This window comes from Manis pentadactyla, chromosome 7 (assembly GCF_030020395.1).
Source record: "Manis pentadactyla isolate mManPen7 chromosome 7, mManPen7.hap1, whole genome shotgun sequence".
NCBI lineage: Eukaryota > Metazoa > Chordata > Mammalia > Pholidota > Manidae > Manis > Manis pentadactyla.
In genome coordinates, this window is record NC_080025.1 from 129,425,759 (window position 1) to 129,448,004 (window position 22,246).

The 22,246-nt window shown below is 53.6% G+C and overlaps 1 protein-coding gene and 1 long non-coding RNA gene across 2 annotated transcripts in view; one reads left to right on the plus strand and one right to left on the minus strand.

Annotated features, from left to right (window-relative positions):
• LOC130684313 (uncharacterized) overlaps positions 1–4,989 on the plus strand; it is a 163,691-nt gene extending 158,702 nt beyond the window's left edge. Inside the window, exon 3 of the long non-coding RNA XR_008998558.1 lies at positions 4,562–4,989. This is a non-coding gene — a long non-coding RNA (uncharacterized LOC130684313). The remainder of the gene's footprint in view (positions 1–4,561) is intronic.
• The window catches only part of PLXNA4 (plexin A4), a 441,960-nt gene that overhangs the window by 16,810 nt on the left and 402,904 nt on the right, over positions 1–22,246 (minus strand). The window contains exons 22-27 of the mRNA XM_057504773.1: positions 19,187–19,455; positions 16,750–16,816; positions 15,766–15,912; positions 11,761–11,920; positions 1,011–1,114; positions 397–496 (exon numbers count right to left, since the gene is read on the minus strand). Coding sequence (XP_057360756.1) covers positions 397–496; positions 1,011–1,114; positions 11,761–11,920; positions 15,766–15,912; positions 16,750–16,816; positions 19,187–19,455 — 847 coding nt within the window. The remainder of the gene's footprint in view (positions 1–396; positions 497–1,010; positions 1,115–11,760; positions 11,921–15,765; positions 15,913–16,749; positions 16,817–19,186; positions 19,456–22,246) is intronic.

The window sequence follows — 22,246 nt, forward strand, 5'->3', positions numbered from 1 at the left end:
TAACAGTGTGACCTTTACACACCACTTCTGTGCATCTGAGTTATAATTTGCTAATCTGCATAATAGGGGGAAATAATAATTATTTAATTCACTGATTGTTATGAACTTGATGTGTGATAATGAGTATCATAAAAGTGAAAGCATTTTACAGACAGACTGTAAGACACTCCTGAAGGTTAGATTTTCTTCTTGTTTTGGGGGACAGAGGTCTTGCTCCTGCATCAGAGTTCCTGCCTGTAGTCAGGAGCCTCCTCTCCAGCTCGGCTCTCCTCTCTCATGGTCAGCCTGTCTGACTCTCCCCCGGCCACTCCTGTCCTGGGGGTCTGCTGCCTTCCCGCTGTGCTGCCACCATGGCAGTAGGTGTCAGGGCATCCCCTTCTCCCTCAGTGAACTCACCGTATTTACTCGCCGAGGTCCTGGAGACTGTGGAGTTGTTCACGGCGTTATAGGCTGTCACCTGCTTGGACACTAAAGCCACCACAGAACCATCTGGCACCTATAGGGAAAAGGCTTGTAAGGGCCTGAGCACAGAAACTCTGCCACCCCAGGAAACAAGGACAGATCAGGATCAGCCCAGTTCTCAGGGGCAATCAGGGCCTCACTGGAGGACTGGGAGCTGTGGAGGCTGTCAGCTTTCCTTTGATAGAACAAGACAGATCTGAACACTGAATCATTCTGTGCTGGGCCTTATTCTTGGGAGTGACTCTGGCGAGAGTTTCTCACTAGCACTCTCTGCCCAGATGCTTTCCTGGGAGGGCACAAAGCCTTAAACTCCAGGATCTTCCAAGAAAGAGCCTTTTCTCTGCCCACACCCTGCAGGATGCTTGCACATCGGCATCCTATCTCCAAAGAGGTCAACGTTTCCTGCCTGCGGGATATCAATTTCCCCCAAATCTCTAAGGGAACATGGAGGGCTTGGTGTCTAGCCTTGGGGCGGCCAAGGACTTAAGACTCCCAGGGAAGTGCCTGCCGTTACTGAATCCACCCGCCCCTCGCCCACATCATCTCACCTGGTAATGGGCCAGGGTGTTCAATCTCTTCCAGTCATTCTCAATCTTGGTGGTGATGTCTTCATCCTGCAGGATCATCCTGGCCCCGCTTCCTTGTCGCCACTCTGCAGGGAGAGCAGATGCATATCAGAGAGGCCTGCGGGCCCCTCTTGGGAAGATCCTGAGGACCTCTGTGCAGGAGGCTACAGGGCACCCTCTCGGGGTGCATCCGTGGACACACAGGTGCTAGCAGATGCTCCCCGAGGAGGGTGCAGCGTTCTAGTTCCCTGAGTTCTAGTCCTCATCCCAGCAAACTATGACACAAGTGGGATAACATCCCTTGTCCTCCATGGCCCCCCTGTTCGTGGTGAGTGCAGGAAGTAGATGCTTAGTGAATACTGTCTGATTGAGGCGGGTGAAAGCACTTAACACAGCGCTGAGCAAATGCACACACTCCTGGCCTTGACTGTATGGTCTTGGTGCTCATGAGACCGAGGTTGCAGGTTCAGACACTGTGCACCCTGTTCTTGATCTGGGGGTGTGTCCTATACCAAAAGCCAGGGAGACTAGCAAAAAGTGTATGGAGAGACCAGCAACACTCACTGTCACTCCAGGAGCAGCCCCATCCCCAGAGCTGGTGTGGATAGCAGTATTCTCGGTGATCTTTCCAACACCTGATTACTTGATGCTGTAGGTATATATTTATATCCCCACATGCTCCTCCTGGGCCCAGACACCTACATCACCCAGGCTCACTGATGGGTCCCAAATGGGGAGAAAGGAGACTGTTTCCCATCAGCCAAATCCCCATCACTGCACATGGCACCAATCACGTGGAGACTGAGAAGTGCGCGTTCCAGGCCTGAAATGTCTGCACGTGGACACCCAGGTGCATGCCAGACACACCAGCTCTGAAGTGCATGTGCACGTCCACACCCACCCACCCACATACACTCACATGCACACACCAGAGAGGAAAAACAGCCTTTTAAATCCAAATGTAACATGTGTTCCAGCCAGGAAGCCAGGAATCTGGTTTCCAAGCAGCCATGCCCCACTCAGCCCCACACAGATGAGGACGCTTGGGAAGATGCCTGAGCGCTGGGATTTGCAAAGTGCGGTCGGGAGCTGGAATGAGCCCTACAACAGTCCTTGCCTGACCCCACCACGGAGTTTCCCTAAGGCTTACAGAGACGCATTTCAGATTCCTTCCCTTGGTTCCCTTCCTATCAAGGCTGAGCTGTGGCTCCATGACTGGATGCATGTATGGCACAGAGAGGACTGAATCCCCCTGCCTTGTGCACTTGGCAGGTCAGTGCTATGCATTAAACACAGGCACAGAAAGGGAGCTGCCTGCCCTTAGGCAGCCCAGAGATGCCCCAAATATCCAAGTCACTGCCTCCAGCTCCTGGGCTTGCCTGCTGCCTGATTTAGAGCTTTTGTACCCTTGGATGCTGCATGTGGTGATCCCTGGAGCAACGGACCCTTGATGAGTCTCCAGAGACGGCTCTTCACTTAGTGCTGTTGATGGCATGGCTGGAATTGATCTCAGTGACTAGGACCTGGGACAGTGGGTGTGGATAAAGTGAAGGTTCCTATGGCCAGGATTCTCATGTGGCCCTGGTCGGCTTGCTCACTACCCCTGTGTGGGCAATATGTTGCTATTGACTCTAAGAGCCCAATGCTCTGGGTGACACCGTGGCATGGCCATAGGGCTGCTCATGGGTGCAGAGATGCACGGCTACAGGAGAGCAGAGGCTGGAGTGGTGGTGGTGCCGAGGATGGAGACTGAGACAGTTGTGGGGGCAGAAAGGCCCAGAGGCAGAGACCAGCTTGCTGCATGCAGACTCGCTCTGAGTGGACAGGATTCTAGTGATTGACCTAGGCCAGGCCCAATGGAGAAGGGAGTCTCTGCTGAAGTGACACGGGCTTGCCAGGACTAGGTGGGAGGGTACCAGCCAAGGACCAGCCTTCTGGGCCAGCACCTGCCCGGCACCGCTCGTTGATGAATTTTTGCACATCTCAGTGGATTCTGAACAAGCCACACAGCCTGGAGAACTGAGTAATGACAACTGGTGACCAATTCTGGAACCACAGCTCCTCTGAAGCTGTGCAGTGCACGGCCTGTGCACCCATACTCAGTGGCTCAGGCTCTGAATCATGTCCAGTAATTACGTAAGCAAATTAAAGTCAGTCTGCTTTTGTGTCCCCAACTGTGAAAAAAAGTGGGGTGAAGTACAGCCATGCTTCCTGTAGCACAGTCAGGGAATGATGGATCGTCCTTGGGAGTAAAAAATGATGCTGCTAGATGCCTACCAGACAGCTAGCCCAGCACCTGGGGCATAGTAAGTTCTTGGTAATTATTTATTAAAGGAATAATGAGTATGTGAATAAATGAATGAGTGGGAAGAGAGAGTGAGTGAATGATGGTGCCTATTTTCCAAGCAGTAAGGGGGATTTTCCACCTGTATGTTGGTGCTCCACAGGAGGCAGTGACTTGCTGTTAGAGGTGAATTTGGAGCTACTCTGTTCACAACGTGGAACAAGTTTGATCCTCTGAACTCCTCAGAAACACAACACAACCCTGTCCACTGCCAGAAGTGAAAGCCTCTCTTAAATTATTACCAGTTGTTTATTCCAATTTTACGAACAAGAAATTAAACAGGTTGGGAAGACAGACCTAGAGGTCACTGCCCCCAGGCCACTGCTCATTCCAATAACTGGGCACTACCTGGGCTCTTCCTCTGTGTGGGCACTGGACTGGGTCATCGGGATGCAATGGAACCTAAGAGGAGCCCCTGCCCTGCAGGTGTTATCCAGACACAGATCAGAGCAGCACGGTGCCTGCCGCACCTGGGAGTCCACCGGGTGTCAGCAGTGTGGGGGAGGCAGAGTGACAGCTGGGCTGGGCCCCTGAGATGGTGCTACACCGTGATGCTGGGGGGTAGCTGCCCCCACTCGGCTCCCTGCTTTGAGCTCTAGGGATCCAGGAGAGCCACTGGCAGTTTCCCCTGGGCTGCAGCACTTCTCCTCCCACAAAATCAAGTTGTACTGGTGGGTGGACACAGGCTTTCCCCACTGGCTGAGATCCGCAGGCAGTGGTGATACGCAGCGGGCAGCAGGTGGTCCAGGCAGGTGGAACACATGCCCCTCGCTGATGCCATGCTTGGTCACACGTTTTCAGGGGCTGCAAGAAGACCCCAGCTGACCCAGAGGGAGGAGGGAGGATGGAGGGCAGCAAGAAGGCGGGGAATCCCCTGGCCCTGTGTACCCCACATGAATCAGTGGGAAGAGAGAGCGAGTGAGTGGTGGTGCCTATTTTCCAAGCAGTAAAGAGCATTTTCCACCTATATGTTGGTGGATACATACAAACATTGCATAATTTGTTGTGTGGGCTAATTTGAGTGGGCTAACGTGGAAACTCATTCGTAAAACACATTCTTCTCTGCCCAGGGTCCTTAATTTTACCTGTCAGCCTGAACACACCTCCACTTCCATTTGTACCTGTACCCGCTTTTCTTCCATTCCTGAAATCCCTCATCCAGACCAGCCATGGCCTGTCTTTCCCCCAGACTCCTCATGGAACATCTCCAGAAAATCAAACTAGAAGACATGGGTCCAGCTTCCTGGAGTGCTCTTGCGCTATTTTACGATGACCTTCTCTCAACAGAGGTATGAACCACAGAGCTCTACTCCAGGATCCAGTGGTCACTGCATGGCTGGCTTCAGGAAATCTTGTCCGACCCAGCAGTAAAGAACCCAAGAGCAGGTGGGCCTGTTGAGGGAGAGGCAGGCCTGCCACCTGCAGATCCACGGGCTGGCTGCCCCTGGCAGTGTGCGCGGCAGGCTGGGTCAGCCTCAGGAGGCCCCCGAGCGGGGAGCGCCCAACTTTGTGCTGTGCATGTTGCTGCATATTCAACATATGTCTAGTTTCAATAACAGTAATGAAAATCAATAAACTCAGGTCCCCTAATCCCAAGCTCAGCATTCTCTTCACCAGATAGCCTGCTTCTGTCTTCCCTATAAAAACAGCACTAAAAATATCCCTTTTGTGTCCACACCTTACTATATACAAGGTGACCCCGTTGGAACAGCTGAGGGGCCGTGTGACCGCTGGGCCAATGGCCAGCATCCTCCAGGTGATGCCCCACCTCCCAGACAGCTCTGTCTGCCCTTGTGGCAAGTGAGAAACTGGAAAGCACCTCAAGGCACCAAATGATGGTAGGTGCTGAGCTCAGTGACAGCCCCAGTGAGTCCTGGGACAGAGGGACACCTCACAACGCCCACTCTGGATTAGGCGCTCGACTGACACCCGATCTGACAAGAGACATCAGCTACAACCACCATGTTAAAATTCCAGATCCAGAAAGTCTTAGATTTCCGTTCTCTCGTTCTGACACTATTTCCTGGGGCCTGCGGTATGCCAGGCACTGTGCCAGCATGACATACAGAGTAAACATGGCAATGGAATAGAACAGAAGTCCTAGCCTCAGAAGGGCTCCCTGTGTGGGAAGCTGTGCACAAGGACAAAGAATTACAGGCGCAGGTGCTTGGAGCTACACGGAGGTGAGAGAGTGAGCAGGGTCTGCAGGAGCAGGGCGGGGAAGGCTGCAGGGCCAGATGCTGAAGGGTGAGTGTCCTGGTCCAAAGGTACCACCTCCAGGGATCGACAAGTGTGCATTCTTGGGGGAGGCACATTCAAGTTAGTGAGCTAAGAAAGATCTGGCACACATGCTAAGGCATCTGGGGTTGAGCTGTGGGCCCAGGTGGATGAGACGGGGCAGTGGAGCACTAGAGAGACAGGAGGCAGGGGGCCCACTAATGGCAGCTGCCCTTGGCCAAGGCAGAATGCTGAGGGACTGAGTGAAGGCAGAGGGTACCAGCCTGCAGACATGCAGAGGTAAGAGATGTTCCAGAGATAGACCAGCCAGTGCTTGGGGATTCTCTGGGGAAGAGGAGGCAGGCACACCACAGTGTGCCCCCAGCATTGTGAGAAGGTGGCTAGGGGAGCAGGGGGAGTGGGGCATAGAGGAGGGAGGGGTTCATCTGCTGGCCAATCCTGGAAGGAGATATTGGCAGCAAGCACATCAAAGGCCTGGCTGGAAAAGGGTCCCCTCTGCACCGGGAGTGATACATGGAGAGGCCACCCTTCTCTGGAGAGCACAAACTTCACTAGCTCTGGCCCTCACTCTGAGTGTGTGGGAGCACAGACCCCCACACACGTGTTCATGAATGCACCTCATTTTTTGCAATGCACCCGTCAGCAGGTATGCCCCAAGGAGACACCTGGTAGAGGGTCCTGAGACCTTCAGGGGAGAGCTGGGAGGGACCCGGACAAGATCAGTGTCATGGCAAACGAGGTTGGAAGCTTGACTGGGAGAGAGAACGTGGGGGTACCATCTAAATAGGTTTAGTTACAAAAAATAATCTTATTGTAAGAGCAAGTTCTAAAATATAAAATAATTGAACTATGAAACACGGTGCTTAGAAGAAGAAACTGCGAACTGTGCTGCCTGCATTTAAGGTGCTGGATCTTTGTAAACTGCCAAGTGCCAGCATTGGCTAGCTGTTGCTATTGGGGAGTTTGGAGAGCTAAAGGAAAAAGAAGACTGTGCTACTCGATTTAAGAGAGATGAGCTAGAGTTTAACGGATATTCTTTTCTTTTTTTAAGTTATCATTGATATACAATCATATGAAGGTTTCACATGAGCAACGTTGTGGTTTCCACATTCCCCCATATCATCAAGTCCCCACCCCCGCCCCATTGCAGTCACTGTCCATCAGCATAGTAAGATGCTATAGAGTCACTACCTGTCTTCTCTGTGCTATATACTGCCTTCCCTTAACGGGCATTCTTGAATATGGAACACAGGGCCACTGGTGTATCTGGCTTGGTTCGGTGTGCTGTGTCAAAGCAGAGTTAAGAGGGCAGGTGGTGGGTGGTGGGAAGGAGGGAAGGTGACCCTGGTATTCATATGCATGATACCAAGAGAAAATTGCTAGCTCTGACCTCTCACAGCTCCTGCCCAGCAGTCCTGTGCCCGCTCCGGGCTCCAAGCACAAAGGACAGACACACTCACAATCCAATTTGTTACACTTCCATCTTCCAGGGAGAGAGGGAGGGGAAAGAAAAAAGAAAAAAAAAAATTCCATTATCTTTATCTGTCGTTCCCATCAGGTGCAGTGGAAAATGCAAACCTGGGGAGACAGCTGCTGTGAACTCTTTATATTTCACTCGGAAGACAGTGTATCTTTTTACTGCATATAGGAATTATTTATTTGAAAAAATATATCCTTTCAGCAGGACTTGCACCTTGAATGGCAAGACAGAGGGGTGACAGAGTTCTTGAGTTCTGAGGGCTATTGGTGGAGCATTTTCATTAAACCAGAAGAGTCTCTAGAGTTCAAGGCCTGCAGCTGAGACTGCATGGGGAGGGAATGGGTGTTCCTGCTGGGTGATCAGGGCCCAGCACCGTGCCACTCTGAGCTGCATTTTCTCCTGTGCAGTGGAACAGAGCACCACCAATTATTTCCTCTGGAGAGTGAAGGGAGGAGACAGAAGAGTCCCACGGCTCTGAAAGAGGAGCGCCCTGCCTTCTACTACTGTGCAAAGAAATGACGAGCTCATCCTAGTCACATTGGTCCCCTCATGCCTCACATAGAGCTTGTGGCAAGTGAGGTCTTATGATACATGAACTGAAGAGTTTACTGATACAAGGGTGGTGGCCCTCCCCTATACCTGTGAGTGGGAAGTGACATAAACCTGGTGTGGACAGCTTCATGTCTAGCAGGGTGGGGTGCCCCTGGCACTGTGCTTTCAGAGGCCCAGCTGCCCCAGCACAGTCCCGAGCAGCTGCTCTGTGATACACGTCCTTCCCTAGATCCCAACAGACTGAAATGAAGGCAGGCCCTCTGTCCTCACTTTAGCTCCTGTGATGGTTCATTTTATATGTCAACTTGGCTGAGCCAAGGCACACAGATATGTGGTCAAACACTATTGTGGATGAGATGAACCCCCAAGAAAACTACAGACCGACCTCTCCCAAGCAGGACGGAATTCTGCCAGTAGGAAGCCTTTGGACTTGAACTGCAGCACTGGCTCTTCCCTGGTTCTCCAGCCTGCATGCCAGCCTTGCAGATTTTGGACTGGCCAGCCTCCTTGCAATAGACCAAATGTGTGTGTGTCCCACCAAAATTCATATGTGGACATCCTAAACCCTAATGTGATGGTATTTGAAGGTGGGGCTTTTGGAAGGTGACCAGGACAAGAAGGTAGAGCCCTTATGAATGGGATTATAAAAGAGAGCTCAGAGAGCTCCCCTGTCCCTTCTGCAGTGTAAGGACACAGCGAGAAGGTGCCACTAATGAACTAGGAAGCAGGTCCTCACCAGACACCAAATCCGCCAACACCTGACCTTGGACTTCCCAGCCTCCAGAACTGTGAGAAATACACGTCTGTTGTTTGTGAGCCACCCAGTCTATGGGGTTACATTATAGCAGACTCCGTAATCACGGAGGCCAATTCCTTAAAATAAGTCTCTCTCCCCACACACACACACACAGACACACAGACACACACAGACACACACACACACACACACACACACGGTGATGATGAAAGGCAGGAGGAGGCAGCTGGGGCTGGATTTCCATGGGACAAGAACGGGGGTGGCTTCACATGTCTTTGCTCCCTTCTGTGCTGGCCAGGGGCCTGTGTCCTGGCCTTGCCAGGGGCTGGCGTCAAGAGGAGGAAGGCAGGTCTGTGCCTGTGCCCTCAGCTAGGGAAGGAGGAAGCTGGGGGACTGAGGGTGATGCCCGGTGGCCCTACATGTCCCGCGCACGTGGCTGAGCGCATCCTGTTTGCTGAGGTGCTATGTGTCCCTTCAGCGTAGATTAATGTTTGATCATCATCACACCTTGCATTTGCAAACTGCTTTTAGGCTTGCAAAGCACTTTTTCCTATACCGGGAAAAACTCACCTTGCTGCTCCTTCCCCTGGGGCCATTAGACTGAGCTGAACTGTGTGGAAGGAGCACTGGAGTCTCTGAGGAGACCCTGTTTTCCGTGTTGTACAATCTGGCTTTGGTAGAAAGGAGGCCAGAGCTTTGCGGGCAGCTCCGCACCCTGGACTTAATAGAAATAAAGGACACTCCTCAGAAGGTGATTCACCATGGGGAGGCTTTTGTGAGGAGTTCAGCATGACACCCCTTTCCCAGTGGAATGGAGCCTGAGGTCTCCCTTCTTTCCTTCTCCCCTTTGCCGTTAGTGCTGCAAGGCCTTTGTCCTGCTGGGGGGCCCTGGGGCTTCCCCAGCAGCACCTGTGCTGGAAGAGTGGCCCCTTTGTTCTCGGGATATGAAGCATGGTGGTCGTGGTGAGCGCTGTGTCACAGGAGACCCAGCCCTCCTGGGGGGCAGGTGGCCTTTCCCTGGCCTGAGCAGCCTCTAGCCTGAGAGTGTGCAACCCTCAGGGAGGTCCCAGTTGCTTTGTGGCATTTGGGCTTCCTTCACACGTGGCGGATGGCAGGAAGTGGCCACAGCTGTCTGGGTGGCTCACCGTCATGGCTGTGGGGTGCTTTACATCTCCTTACTAGCGATCTGCTTTGCTGGGCTGGCGCCCCCAGGCCTTCTAAGGGAGCAATTTGAAAGCTAACAAGCAGCTCCTCGCAAGCTCAGGGTGCATGGATTCTAGGCAGGCGAGGGCTGGTCCTGAGCAGCATCTACCAGCCATGAAGTGGTCTCTCTGTGGGAAACGAAGCAGGTGCCAAAGGGGTGGCCCCTGAATCTGCTTCCAGAGGGCCCTTAGCTTGGGGTTAAAAGATAACATTGGAAAACACTGGCTCCCACCCTTCCAGAGCTCCATCAGGTTTAATGCGCCCTTTTCTGGTGAGGAACAGGTGTTTGGTGCAAAAACTGTTGTCTTGATGCTTTATGTGGAGGCTTAGGTAGCCACCTGCTGCTCTTTCATGAGCACTCACCCCGCTCCAAGCACAAGAAGCACACAGTTCTCTATGTACCTCACACAGGAGCTCTTTCTGTGTCCCAGCACTCCATTTCCCAATCTGTCCTCCAGCATGAAAGTTGCTTTCACAGCTCCTCCTCTCGGCCCCACTATGTGAGGGTTCTCCTTCCAACCCATTTTGCAGATAGGACACCGAAAAGCCAAGGGTGGACCCTGCCATGGCCCCCACAAACAAACAGAAGGACTGGTGGGGCTACCTGGATACCCTGGTACACTCCACTCTCCCTGAGAAACCCATTATGGAGCAACCCTCTTAATTGTTTGGGGGTGGGGAACATGAGGGCTTCCTTTCCCACTGGGTCCATAACAGGCCCCTTCACTTCATCAGCTGTAGATCTTCACGGCAGCGGAACTACACGCATGCAGACACAAATGTCACTCCAGCTCTAGGGACCAGTGCCCGGGGTGAATATGTGGACACTTACCCCACCCCCACCCCACCAGCTCTCCCATATGCTTCCTCCTTGTCCCAGAAACAGTGTGCACAGAGATAGCTCCAAAGGGAGGGGAGCACATGCTTGCCCAGGCTTGCTCCCAGGGCATCAGAGCTCCAGGCACGGGGCCAAGCACATCCCACCAAGAGCCAAGCAAGAGGAGATGGGGTTAAGTAAAGCAGTAAGAACTGAGGCGAGCTAGCAGAACTCCCTGTCCTGAGTTCTTTACACATCAGAATTTAGGGAGAGGTGGGCTGATGCAGTGGGAGGGGTGAAAAGTCCCTGTGGATTTAGAAAATAGTGTAGATGTGCAGCTGTCTTGGATGGCTTAGCTGAAGCCAGCTTAGAGGACAGATGGACAGATTAGGGGCCTCTGGAGGTCCTCCCCACCTCTGTGTCGCCACACATCTCCAGACACAGGCACAAACACTACAACGCCTTTCTCTCCAGGCCCAGGACCGACAAACAGCCCTGTACCATTTCCTTACCAGTAACAGCGGCAGCCGGGACTTACTGAGTGTGCACTATGGGCCAGGCACTGCCTGAGGCCTCTACACGCATCATTTCACATCATTCTTACAACAAGGCAGATACTATTATTACCTCCACTTTATAGGCAAGGAGACTAAGGCACAGAAAGGATAAGTGACTTGAACATGCCTACACAGCCAGGACTCAAATTCAGGTGTGACGGAGTCCGATCCCTCCATGCCAAACTGCCTCTCCTCAGCCCTGGCCTCTTTAGAGCCTGGGGCTCCCCGCTAGGCTTTCCCCAGGATGATATCTTATTAAACACTCAGGCAAACCACAGCTGGATCTAAGTACACTTGGCCCTGAGTGGCATGCCCTTGTTTATGTAGGCTATGCAATCTATTCACGGAACATTCAAATGAAATATTGTCCTGCTCCCCAGTAGGGTGTCACATCTCATTGTTCTCTATTCTCTCTCTCCATCCTCCGTTTCTGACCCAGATCTCTTTGGTCTTAGGTAGTCAGCAAAAATTACAGGCACAGGACAGAGGGGAAGGGAAGAGCCTGGGGGCACAAAGGCGGTGGCAAGGGTTGGACAATACAGACTCAGACTAAATCCCCTTCACTGCAGATATGACACGCTCTACTCAAAAGACCCCCAGGCAGTTGGATCACCAGCAGAGTGGAGCCCCCTTCTCTGCTTATCGCTGACTAAGTGGCCAGGGAGGCATACCCCCTGGGCTCCTGGGGGCTGTGCACACCTGCTCCCTGCACAGGGCGCCACTGGTCTGTGAGGGTGCTTCCGACCAGTTCAAGGATAGCTCCCTGGGTAGGCAGCCTACTCACCCAGGTCCATATCTGCAGCCTTGGGGCGGTGGGAGCAGGGAACATTCTTGAAGATGGCATCCAGAATCTTCTCCTTGACTTGAGTAATGGTGTCGCAGTTGAGGATCTTCACTGGGATCTCGGGGCTGTTGGCATTATCTGGGTTGACACAGCTCAGGACCTGGGGGAGGTGGGAGGAGAGGTGGTGCAGGAGGTCGGGCAGCAAGAAGAGCTCCAAGATTGCGAACAGCATCCTGGGATCCTGTTTTGAATGGCTCTGCCTCTGCAGGTTGGACTGGAGAGGGTGGGCGACCCCATCCCAACTGGGTTCCCACCAAGCCTCCCAGTCCAGACAGCAGCAGGAAAGCTCCGTGGCTTCAGTGTCATTACAGAAATAGGAGCTGCACACCTGACTCCCTGTCATAGCAAACTTCATTAAAATCCTGATTTTTTTCAAAGGGAACCGTGTCCAGGTAGGTGGAGGCAGTGAGGGGCCATCGGCAGAGAAGGGACACTAAGGCATGCATGCTCACGCTCCCTCTGTGCACACACAGAGCCCTGCCTGCGTGTGTCAGTCTTTCTTGTCACTCCCTCTCATACACTCACATGAATGACAATCTGGATCCTTTCTCAAGATTTCATAAGCTTCCATTTTTGTGAGGGTTTCATGCTGATTAGAAGTTGGAGAATGCATAAGAAGCTTAATGTGTTCTTTAAAAATAAAAAGGTGCCCTTTCAAAACTGTAGGTTCAAGCCACCTGAGATCCCTTCTTGGCTCTGAACCTGGAACCTTGTTAGGGGAAGAGGCCACCCTGGCTCAGGGCCTCAGTCTCTCTTTGTGGAATTTGTTGGAAAAGTTAAGACTCTGCTTAAAGCACCAACTGTGTTTTTTCCTTTGAAAAGTTCTGGGTCATTTCCAAAGGCTTTTCTTCTCTTGCTGTTCTGAGTGGGCTCTCTCTACGTGGATGAGCTGGTGTGGCTCCTGGGTGGCCCACAGTGGAACGGGGCGGGTCTGGTGGGGCCTGGGTGCTGCCGCATGGCCATGCCGTTCTAGCTCCCGAAGCTGTCCTCTGACCCCGCTGCCTGAGCCCTCCGTGTGTCTCCCCCTCTGATCTTCGTGGCACCCCCCAAGCATTTCCCAACAGCACGTCTGGTTCGCAGACTCAGACGACAGGCCTTTTCCACCCCTAGCTCACCCTGCTCCATGTGGTGGCAATCAGAACCCTGGCCCCTAGACACCTGCCTTTCATTAGCAACCAGACTGCTATGAGCTTAAATGGGAACATGCTTATTCCATTAAAAGAAAAAAAACCCTCCTAAATCTATAAAAGCAAACTCTCACCTTCAAAATGTCCTAAATTGAAAACAATGGTGAAAGGAGCCTGGACCGTGTGTCCCTTCTGAGTGCCCTCTCCAGCCACTCCTTCCTTCTAAAGCCTTCCTGGACTCAGTGGCCGAGCACAGCCTGAGGCTATGTACTGCCCTGTCCTCTGGTCCATGATGGGGTGGCTCAGCCTCCCAGATGCAGCAACACAGTTCTTTCCAGGCTCCCCCACTGAGAGATGGTGAGGCAGAGGCTGTCCCCCCAACTTTGCTCTTCGGACATTTCCACTCGCCGCAGGGGTCTCATGGTGGCGCTATGAAAACTCCATGGGATGCTTCAGGGCATCCAGGGGAGAAGCAGTGACCCCACTGAGGGACAGTGCTCCCTGGCCACTGACCAGGCCACAGCTCCGCCCAGAAGTTCCCTTCCCTACGCCCACTCCTGTGCCCCCTGGCTAGTTTCTGTGCAAACTGCCCAGTGTTTTTCTGGTAGGTCAGTGCTCCTCAAGCCTTAATATGAGTAAAATCACTGAGGGGTTTTGTTAAAATGTAGATTCTGACTCGGAAGTCTAGGATGGGGCCTGGGATTCTGCCCTGTAACAGGTGAACAGCCAGGCTCAGTGGGCCGCGTGGTGATGCAGAGGGGCCCTCACTGCAGGGCTGCAGGCCGTGCCGGTCTGGTTTCAATCCAGTGAGCCACTCAACACTTTAAAGGGGCACCTGACTGTAAAGTGACACCCAAGCCTCTCTGTGGCTGTGACACTCTCTGTGGTCATCCCTCCTGCCCAGGTCAGCGTTACCATCCTTTGGCCCACAGCTCCCTGGGCTTCTCTGGCCACTGCTGAGTTCCCTGGCTTCCTGCCATTTCACTGAGCCCCTGCCCCTGGGAGCCTCAGGTCAGCCCCTCTGCGGCTCTCACACTCTTTCCTTCCCCCTCCTTGCCAGCCACGGGGCTGCACCCCCTTCTGTGTGCAGGGGTTCCTTTCACAGGCTATTAAATCTCCTCGCAGCCATTCCTTCTGTGGGCAAAACAATCACAGAGTCTTTCCCCCTTCCTCCGGCGCCTGGCTCCCACATGCTTCCACCCTAGTGGGCGCACTTCCCTGGCCCACTCCGATTTCCTCACATTCTCTTCAAGTCCAGTCATCTGAAACCAGGCTCAGTGTGCTAACAATAGTTTGGCCTCTGGAATAAAAGATGCTGCAATCTGGGGACAGAGCGTTATTGCAGCTCATTGTGTCGGATTCGATACTGGGGAAGGAGGAGGTGAAATCAGGCAGGAGATGTTTCAGTGGTAGTCCTAGCTCATTAAGAAATCTAGTAAGGTCTCTATTTTTGGAAGATGTTTTCTCCCTCTCCCATTTTAATCGGCCTCTCTCCTCCAGAGCACACCAAGACTGCAAGGAGGCTGGGGCCTCCAACCTCACGCCGCCCCTTTGAAGTCTCATCAGCTAGCCAAGCCCAGCAAATGTGAGGATGCCTGTCGGGATTCTGGGCCCTCTGGAGATGGAGGGGGTAGGGGCATCGCGGTCATGCTACCCCAGCCGCAGGGAGCACCTCCCCAGCTGGCCTCGTGGTCTGGGACAACCTCGGCTCCCTGCTCCTGCCCGGCTCTGCCCTGGCCAGCCTGGACTGTCCTGTGCCTCATCACTCCATAAGTGCATTTTAAATCCCAGCTGTTCCCTGGCCTCCTGTCCTGGGCGCCACCTGTGCATCACCCCCACACTCATCGTTCATCTTATTTTCTCCCTTCCCCACCCCCCTTCCTTCCTCTTTCTCTCCCCTTTCCTAGAGAAGGCCTGGTGGGAGATACAGCTCTCTCCAAAAATAGCCCCAGAGTGAGCTTCATGACCTGGAGCCAGCAGGCAGGGTGGGACAGAGGCAGTGGGCCGAGGGGAGGGCTGACGCTGGGCTCGGTGCCTTGGGCACCTTATCTCACTCCAGACCATGGACAGCTTTGAGTGGGACAATATACTACCTCTGTCCCTGTTTTGGTAGATTCTATATATATACCCACATTTTTCCAAATAAACCTAAACTCAAAGCAAGTGCCTCAGGTTACCCAGCCAGTCAGCAGCAGGCTGAGGGCTCTAACCCAGGTCTGTCTGTATCCAAACCCTGAGCTCCTGCATGCTGAGCTTTGCTGCCTAGGGTGACTGCTTCCATCAAGAAAGGGGGTCTAACCTTGATAGAGTGGATCCCCATGTTTCCCTGGACAAACACGTTAACCACTAGGCTATCCTGACCTTGTGTTCTGCAGCTCTGGTCATGGCATGTTTGAATGTAGACTAATGAGCAGAGATGGGCTTCAGAACCATGAGAGACTCTTCCCAGTTTCTTCTTCTAGTGCCCCCCACCTGCTATCTGCATGGCACTGTTCGCTCTCCATGCTGGCAGGACACATGAGAACGAGTTCATTCAGCGGGTCAGTAGGCCAGCTGTCGGCAGGCCCGTGGCCCCACAGTTCAGTACACTGGCCTGGAACCACAGTAGTCTTTTGCTGAAGTGTTGCTCAGATGGCCCCCAAATCCAGATGCCCTGGGGTGGCAGGCACAGGTAGAGCACCTGGCTGGACCCGTGCAGTGGGCAGAACTGGAGGGTGGCTTTCAGCATTTCCATCACCATCCCCTCGGCTGGGCCAAGCTGTGCAGGACCAAAGCCCACCCACCAGAGCCACAGGGAAAAGCCATGAGGCTGGCTCACCAGGGTCTTGTAGTCGATCTGCTGCCGGATAAGCTTGTCCTCACTCAGAGAGTAGCGGGCCTCCCCCGTGATGGCGTCGATGGGCCCCTTCTCCATCTGCTGCTTGATGGCACAGAACAGCGAGAAGAGGGGCTCCCCAGCACACTCCTGGTCACGGAGGAGAACCGTGCTGGGCGGGCTCTGGACCACAGGTGCAGAGCCCAGCCCTCAGGAGGCCCTGTTTCTCCGGAAGGCTGCCCTCCACTTGTCTGCTTCAGTTCTCCTCTCCTGCCCCCATGGCACTGCTCTTTGCGTTCCACTCCCTTGCAGACGTGCATTTCTCCTGGCTCTCTGGCCAGGGTCTTCTTCCATTCTGCCCTTTCCCACCACTGCCCTGGGGCTTGCTCTTGGGCTTCCCTTCCTCCTAGCCCCCTCTCTCCCTACCTCACTGCACCCTGCTTTCTCCGCAGCCCCATCAGGAGACAGAGGTCAGTCCTCCGTGGCATGAACTCCTTAGACAACAAGTTAACAATTGGAACGAGTGGCCCTTCTACCACCCAGGCACACCATAGGCTTATCTGCCGCCACAGGCGGCCGCTGTACCTGCCTGGGGCCCTTATCAGCCTCAGTAAGGCTGGGGCTGGGAGAGGAAGAGAGCAAGCAGACAAATAAAAGGTGAATTGTTAAAATTTAAGCAATTTTTAATTGCTTAAATGGAAATTTATCTTTAGGGCCCACGCAGGGTCCTCTCCAAGGCTCACCAGCCCCAGCCCTGGGAAGGCAGCCTGCGGGGACCGTGGCTCAGGCTGGGACTCACTGCGGGGCTCTGTTCCCTCAATGAGGGGGCACTGCATTTCTTGGTGGGAGTCTAAGAGGCAGCCGCAGGGGAGTGTGGACTTGGGGGCTGAGCAGGGAAATGGGGCAGGCTGGGGAAGACCAGCTGGGTGCCAGGCTGACAGGGGTAACTGTGGCAGAGCCAGAGATAACCCCACAATTCAATCATACCTTGAGGAATTTGTAGAGTAGGAAAGTGAACCAATTGGTCAACATCTTCTCAGCCACTGACTCAGTCCTGTCATCAGTCGTCGAGGGGCCCAGCAGAGCAAGACAAAGACAGAGACAGCTGGTCAGACCCCAATGCGGGGAAGGCAGCAAGAGAAGCCTGCACTGATCTTGTCACTTAAGGTTTTCAGGCCCATCTTGGCATCCTAAAGAATACTTGAGTTCCATGGATTCCCAGACACCCCGCAATAATAAGACAAGCTTTGTCTACAAAGCTGGCAGAGGACATTCTGGGTGTCAGGCTCCCAGCTGGGTTTGGGGCGGGAGAGTTGGAGCAGTGCCATCCAACAGCACGTTCTGCAGTGATGGAAACGCTCTCACCTCTGCTGTCTGATGTGGCGGCCACCAGCCACACATGCCTGAGCTCTTGAAATGCGGCTCATGTGCCCAAGGAGCTGAATTTTTAATTCTATTTACCTTTAATTAGTTTAGATTTTAATAGTCACATACTGCTCACAATTGTAACACTGGGCAGTACAGCCCTGGTGAACTTTATAGTTCTTCTGAATGAGAAAAGAAAAACAAAATAATTTGAGAAGATACCATTTTGGAAGGGGATAGAGAGAAAGGTGTCAAGAGAAGCAGATCATGGTGAGAAGACCAGAGAGGTTAGACTGACCCCGAGACGGAAGCTGAAGATTTTCGGAGCTGACAGCAAAGTGATGCTGTACGCCTAACTCACCCCAAGAGATGCCCAAACTGTCCTATGCAAAGGCTTCCACGTCTGCTGGAACATCGCCTGAGAACCCTTCTAGTGTGTCATTTGCAATGACAGGAAGTTCCTACTTGAGTCCAACCTGCATCTTTCTTGCTTCTACCCAAGTCCATTTATTATTTTACTTTGGAAGCAAACTTCCAAAGCCTGACGCTTTTGGTTACATCCACTTAGAGGAAACCCAACTCCATTCACACTTGCACAAAGTGTGTGGCCAGCTCCAGAGAGAAACCGGCACATCCAGGTATGTTTGGATAGAGTTGGAAGCCACAGTTGCCATCACAAAACAGAGCTGAGATGAGAAGAGAAGGGGGCCAAGGGCACGAAGAAGAAGAGGAGGTGGAGGACAGCAGAAGAGGGAGGGGCCATCTGGGAGAGAGTGAATGGGAAACAAGACAGGAGACACACAGATACAGAGCGAGACCACGCGGGGAATTGTCAGTGGGAGCTCTGGCAGGCAGTGGCAGCCCTAGAATTATGCCAGTGGGTGGCTGCGTGGTGAAAGTAAAACAAAAATCAAAATGATCTACCTTGCTGGTTCCAAAGCTGTTGATTGCTCCTATGTGTAGCAACCTTTCGCAGCTGTGCAGGCAAATGCCCACCGTACCAGGAAAAACCCTGAAGTAAACACTTCTGGAAGCCAAGTCCATCTACTGGACTAAGAGGGAGGCTGTGCCTCAGACCCAGAGGAAGGCAGGAGGCAGGCAGAGGCAGACAGTACAGGGGTGCTCTAAGCAGAGAGTGGGATGAACAGGCTTGATGTGGGAGTTTTCCACCTTCATCTACACAAAGGCTAAAGACCTTGGAATAACAGCCTAGAAGAGAAATGGCCTTGAAGTAGCTGGGAAGTTCAAATGGGAGTATGGATACAATCAGAGTCTCTATACATCTTGACATGTGACCATTCAAGTTTCAACAGTGTTGAGGATGAGACTTCCAAGGGTGTGGAGCAGTGGGCCTGGACCCGTGCAAAGCCGTGGCAGGCGCCAGGGACACCTGCTGCATCGCATCAGGCAGGTCCCACTGACGGCCTTGAACACAGGCTGGACCAGCGCTTCCCAAACTTTCATACGCATACACTTCACCTAGGTTTCTCATTAAAGTGTAGATTCTGATCCAGTGGGTGTGGGGCGGGACCTGAGATTCTGCATTTCCAACAAGCTTCCAGGTGACACTCCCGCTAATGACCCTGGACAGCAGTGAGAGCTACAAGGGGCTCATGTTTGTCACCTTGAGATGGTGAAGTGGGTTTCCAGAGAGGCCCTGGGGTATCACTTCCAATTCAAGTTCTGATTTACATAAGGCCACGGCACGAAAACTGACCTTTGCATTTTCCAGGAGAGAAGAATTCCAGTGGAAAGGGCCCAAATCAGAGGAGTATATGGGCAGAGAGAGGAGAATGGGGAGCAGATACTGAGGCAGAAGAAAAGCAACAGGGAGCAGAGGGGCTATGGTCGAGCTCTGGGCACTGACATAATGGGCAGATTCTTCTGCAAGGGCGGGGATGCCCCCTGGCCTCCGGGCAGGTCAGTGCCTGGCCTCAGGGACCCTGGCTGCCCCTGGGAGCTCCCCGGGTCTCCCTGGAGAGCCGGAGCCAGGCCGGGTGGGTGGGCTGGCGGGGCTCTCTGACCTCCGCCACCCTCCCGCACTCGGTCATGCCCTCACCTCCTCAGCAGCAGCTTGGGGTGGTTCTTGCTCTCCAGGTTCTTGTCGATGAGGTCGGCCAGCAGCTGCTTCAGCACGTCGGTGGCGTACTCCAGCTTGCTCTGCAGCACCGTCATGATGAGCGAGGCCACGTTGCCACGGTCGCGCATGGAGAAGCTGCGCTGAGACTCGAGTGTGCGGATGAAGGACAGCAGGAACACCTTGTTGTTGATCAGCTGAGCAAAGAGCTTCAGGCCTTTCTCCACACGCTCCTGCCGGTAGCCTGGAACCTGCGGAGGAGCCCGGGGAGTCCTGACTGCCACTGAGAGGTGGGGGCTGGCCGGGCCTGGTGACCCCCTGTCTGCCCCCCTCCCACCCCACCACTCTCCCACTACTCAGGCCAGAGCCCACCAGGCTGATGCCATCAAGTCCTTGTCTAGGACCAGGCCCCAGGCTAGGTATTTCCTTAACCGCTGTCGGCCCAGGGACTGGTTTAGGGACGAACCACTGGAGACAGAGAGAATCACCCTCAGTAACGGCGGTACTGGGATTGGAACCCACTCTGCCAGACCACAGGCTGAACTCTTCCCTGGTGGTAATGCAGAGTTGAGGAGGGGCCCCATGCCCTGTAGACCGCCAGAGCCCCCCGGTGGGGACTCCAGGAGGCTGGGGCTGCTGTAGCTTCCAACCTGGCGGAGGGATCACGAGGCCCGAGGCCCCAGCTAACCTACTGCTGACCCTTCTCTGGCCATGTGGGGCCTGTTGACAGCTGGTGGCCTCAGAGTCAGGACTCCCAGGCTCTGCCTGGGCTCTCTCACCACCCTGTGTAACACAGGGCAAATCTATTCGTGTCTCCCAGGGCCCCATGTTCATTCACCCCAATCTTGAAAAAGGGGGATGATTAAGCCCAACAGTCTTGCAGGCTCTCCCTAACCTGCTGTTTGTAGGGACTCCCTCTGAGACCCTGCTCCATCCAGGGGAAGGCGGAGAGGAAGGTTTTACCTTCCTGCCTGCTGCTTCTGCTGATCGGGAGATCCCTACAAGGGTATACCAGCCACTCAGCAAACACGAGCTGGCGACTGAGCCAGACACAGAGGATGCAGCCCAGACATGCACCACAAAGGGGACTAAGTGTGATGGCCCTAAACGGGAAGCAGCCAGATGTCCAGCAACAACGAATGACTTGAGGAACTGGTATATGCACCCAATGGACTACCAAACAGAAATGGGAACCACAGGCCTACGGCTATCGTAGGAACAGAGATGAAACTTGCAGACATTGAATGAAAAGAGTCAGACATAAAAGAAGCCGTATCATATAATACCACTTAGATAAAGATTTTTAAAAAAACAATTAACATTAATCAATGATGGTAGGAAAAATGTTTACTCTGGGGGGTGGCTGTGATCTGGAGGGGGGCACACGGGGGACATCTGCAGGGCTGGCAATGTTCTGCCTCTTGACCTGTGTGCAGGCTTGATGGCGTGTTCACTCAGGGAGAATGTACTGAGCTGTGTGCTGACAATTTATGCATTGCTCTATGTGTATTCTTCCATTAAAACAAAATGTTGACTTAAAAACTAAAGCATAGCCTCTGCCCTTGAGGGGAAGCCCTCTGTAAACACAGAGCAGGGTGTCTCACGCAGTGGGGTGCTGGAGGACGCATGGAGGTGCCGTCTCCCGGGCTGCGTGCTCTGCGGGGGTGGATGGGCCAGATCTCTGGAAGGAATGTTATATACAGGGCAGTGCGGAACACAGCTTCAGAACCAGTTAGAGTGGGTTAGCTCTGTCACAGCCATTTACTAGTTATGGGACTCTGAGAAGACTCAGTTTCTCCATCAACCAATGAAGGAATCACAGTTAACATCTATAAAGATCTTACTCTATGGAACATCTATGCTGAGCACTGTTCTGCATGCTTTAGAAATATGAGCCCATTTATTCCACACAACACCCCATAAGGTAGGTACTGCTATTATTCCAGAGCCTCATCACAATAAGGGACTTTCCCAAAACCCCAAGACAGAGGTATCAGAGCAAGGCTGGGCACCCAGGCAGTCAGCATCATGTCCTGCCATCCCCTGGGGCTCTTGTGAACATGAAGGGACCATGTGTGAAAAGGCTGAAGTGTGCAGCACGACACACAGTTGAATTTACTAAATGGCAGCAATTTTATCCTGCTTTACTCTAGAGGTGTTAAAGCGGGGAAGACAGAGGCAGCCAGAGAGACGCTCTTTGCCAAAGGCCAAGAAGGTGGCAGATGCAGAGCCAGAGCGTTCATGTCACTCACTCACTGAGCTGCCCCCTGTCCCGGGCTTGGGGGAAGGTGCTAACCAGAGGCAGAGACCAGTCAGACCCAGGCCCTGCCCTGGGATAGTCAGCCAGGAGGCCCCTTCAGTGGCAGGAACCCTGTGGGTCCACCCTGAACTGGGCAGAGAAGTGCTGGCATTGAACTCTAGTTGCCTGGCGCCGGCAGCTCCCACAGGTCTGGAAGCTGGAAGGAAACATGCATGTTTCCCAATCGGGTCCATTTCCATTTCCTTTGCTGTGGTGCTGGTGGTTGGAAGGCCGCGTGGGAAGCAGTGCTCAGGGGGGAGATGGGAACTGGCCAGAGCCAGGGCGGTGCTGCGAGGGCCCCGTGGCAGCTCATCCTAGCTCTCGGCACAGCCCCTCCTGCCTGGCTTCTGGTTCCCCAATCCCCGGGGGGCTGACCGGGGAAGGACAAGGGGACTCAGCAGCCTCACCTCGCCACCAGCACAGGCCTCAATCTGCCCAGCTGTCTGTCTCCCGTTGATCGTCCTCCCAACTCTGTGACTGCCCCCTGATACTTCCACTGCCTTCCAAACCCCTCAGAACAGTATCTACAACTTGTCCTAGTGACAACAGATAATGCCACTTCTTGGGCACCCCACCATGTGCAGTGCCCAGTGCTGGCACTCTGCAAACATTATTCCAGCAGCCCTCCAGTGACCTTGCGAGGGCGACTGTGCCCTCTTAACGCCTCTCCCAGGAGCTGCTGCAGCTGTCCCAAGGCCAGCCAGCTGGTGAAGGGTGGTGCTGGACTTCCAACCTCAAGTTTG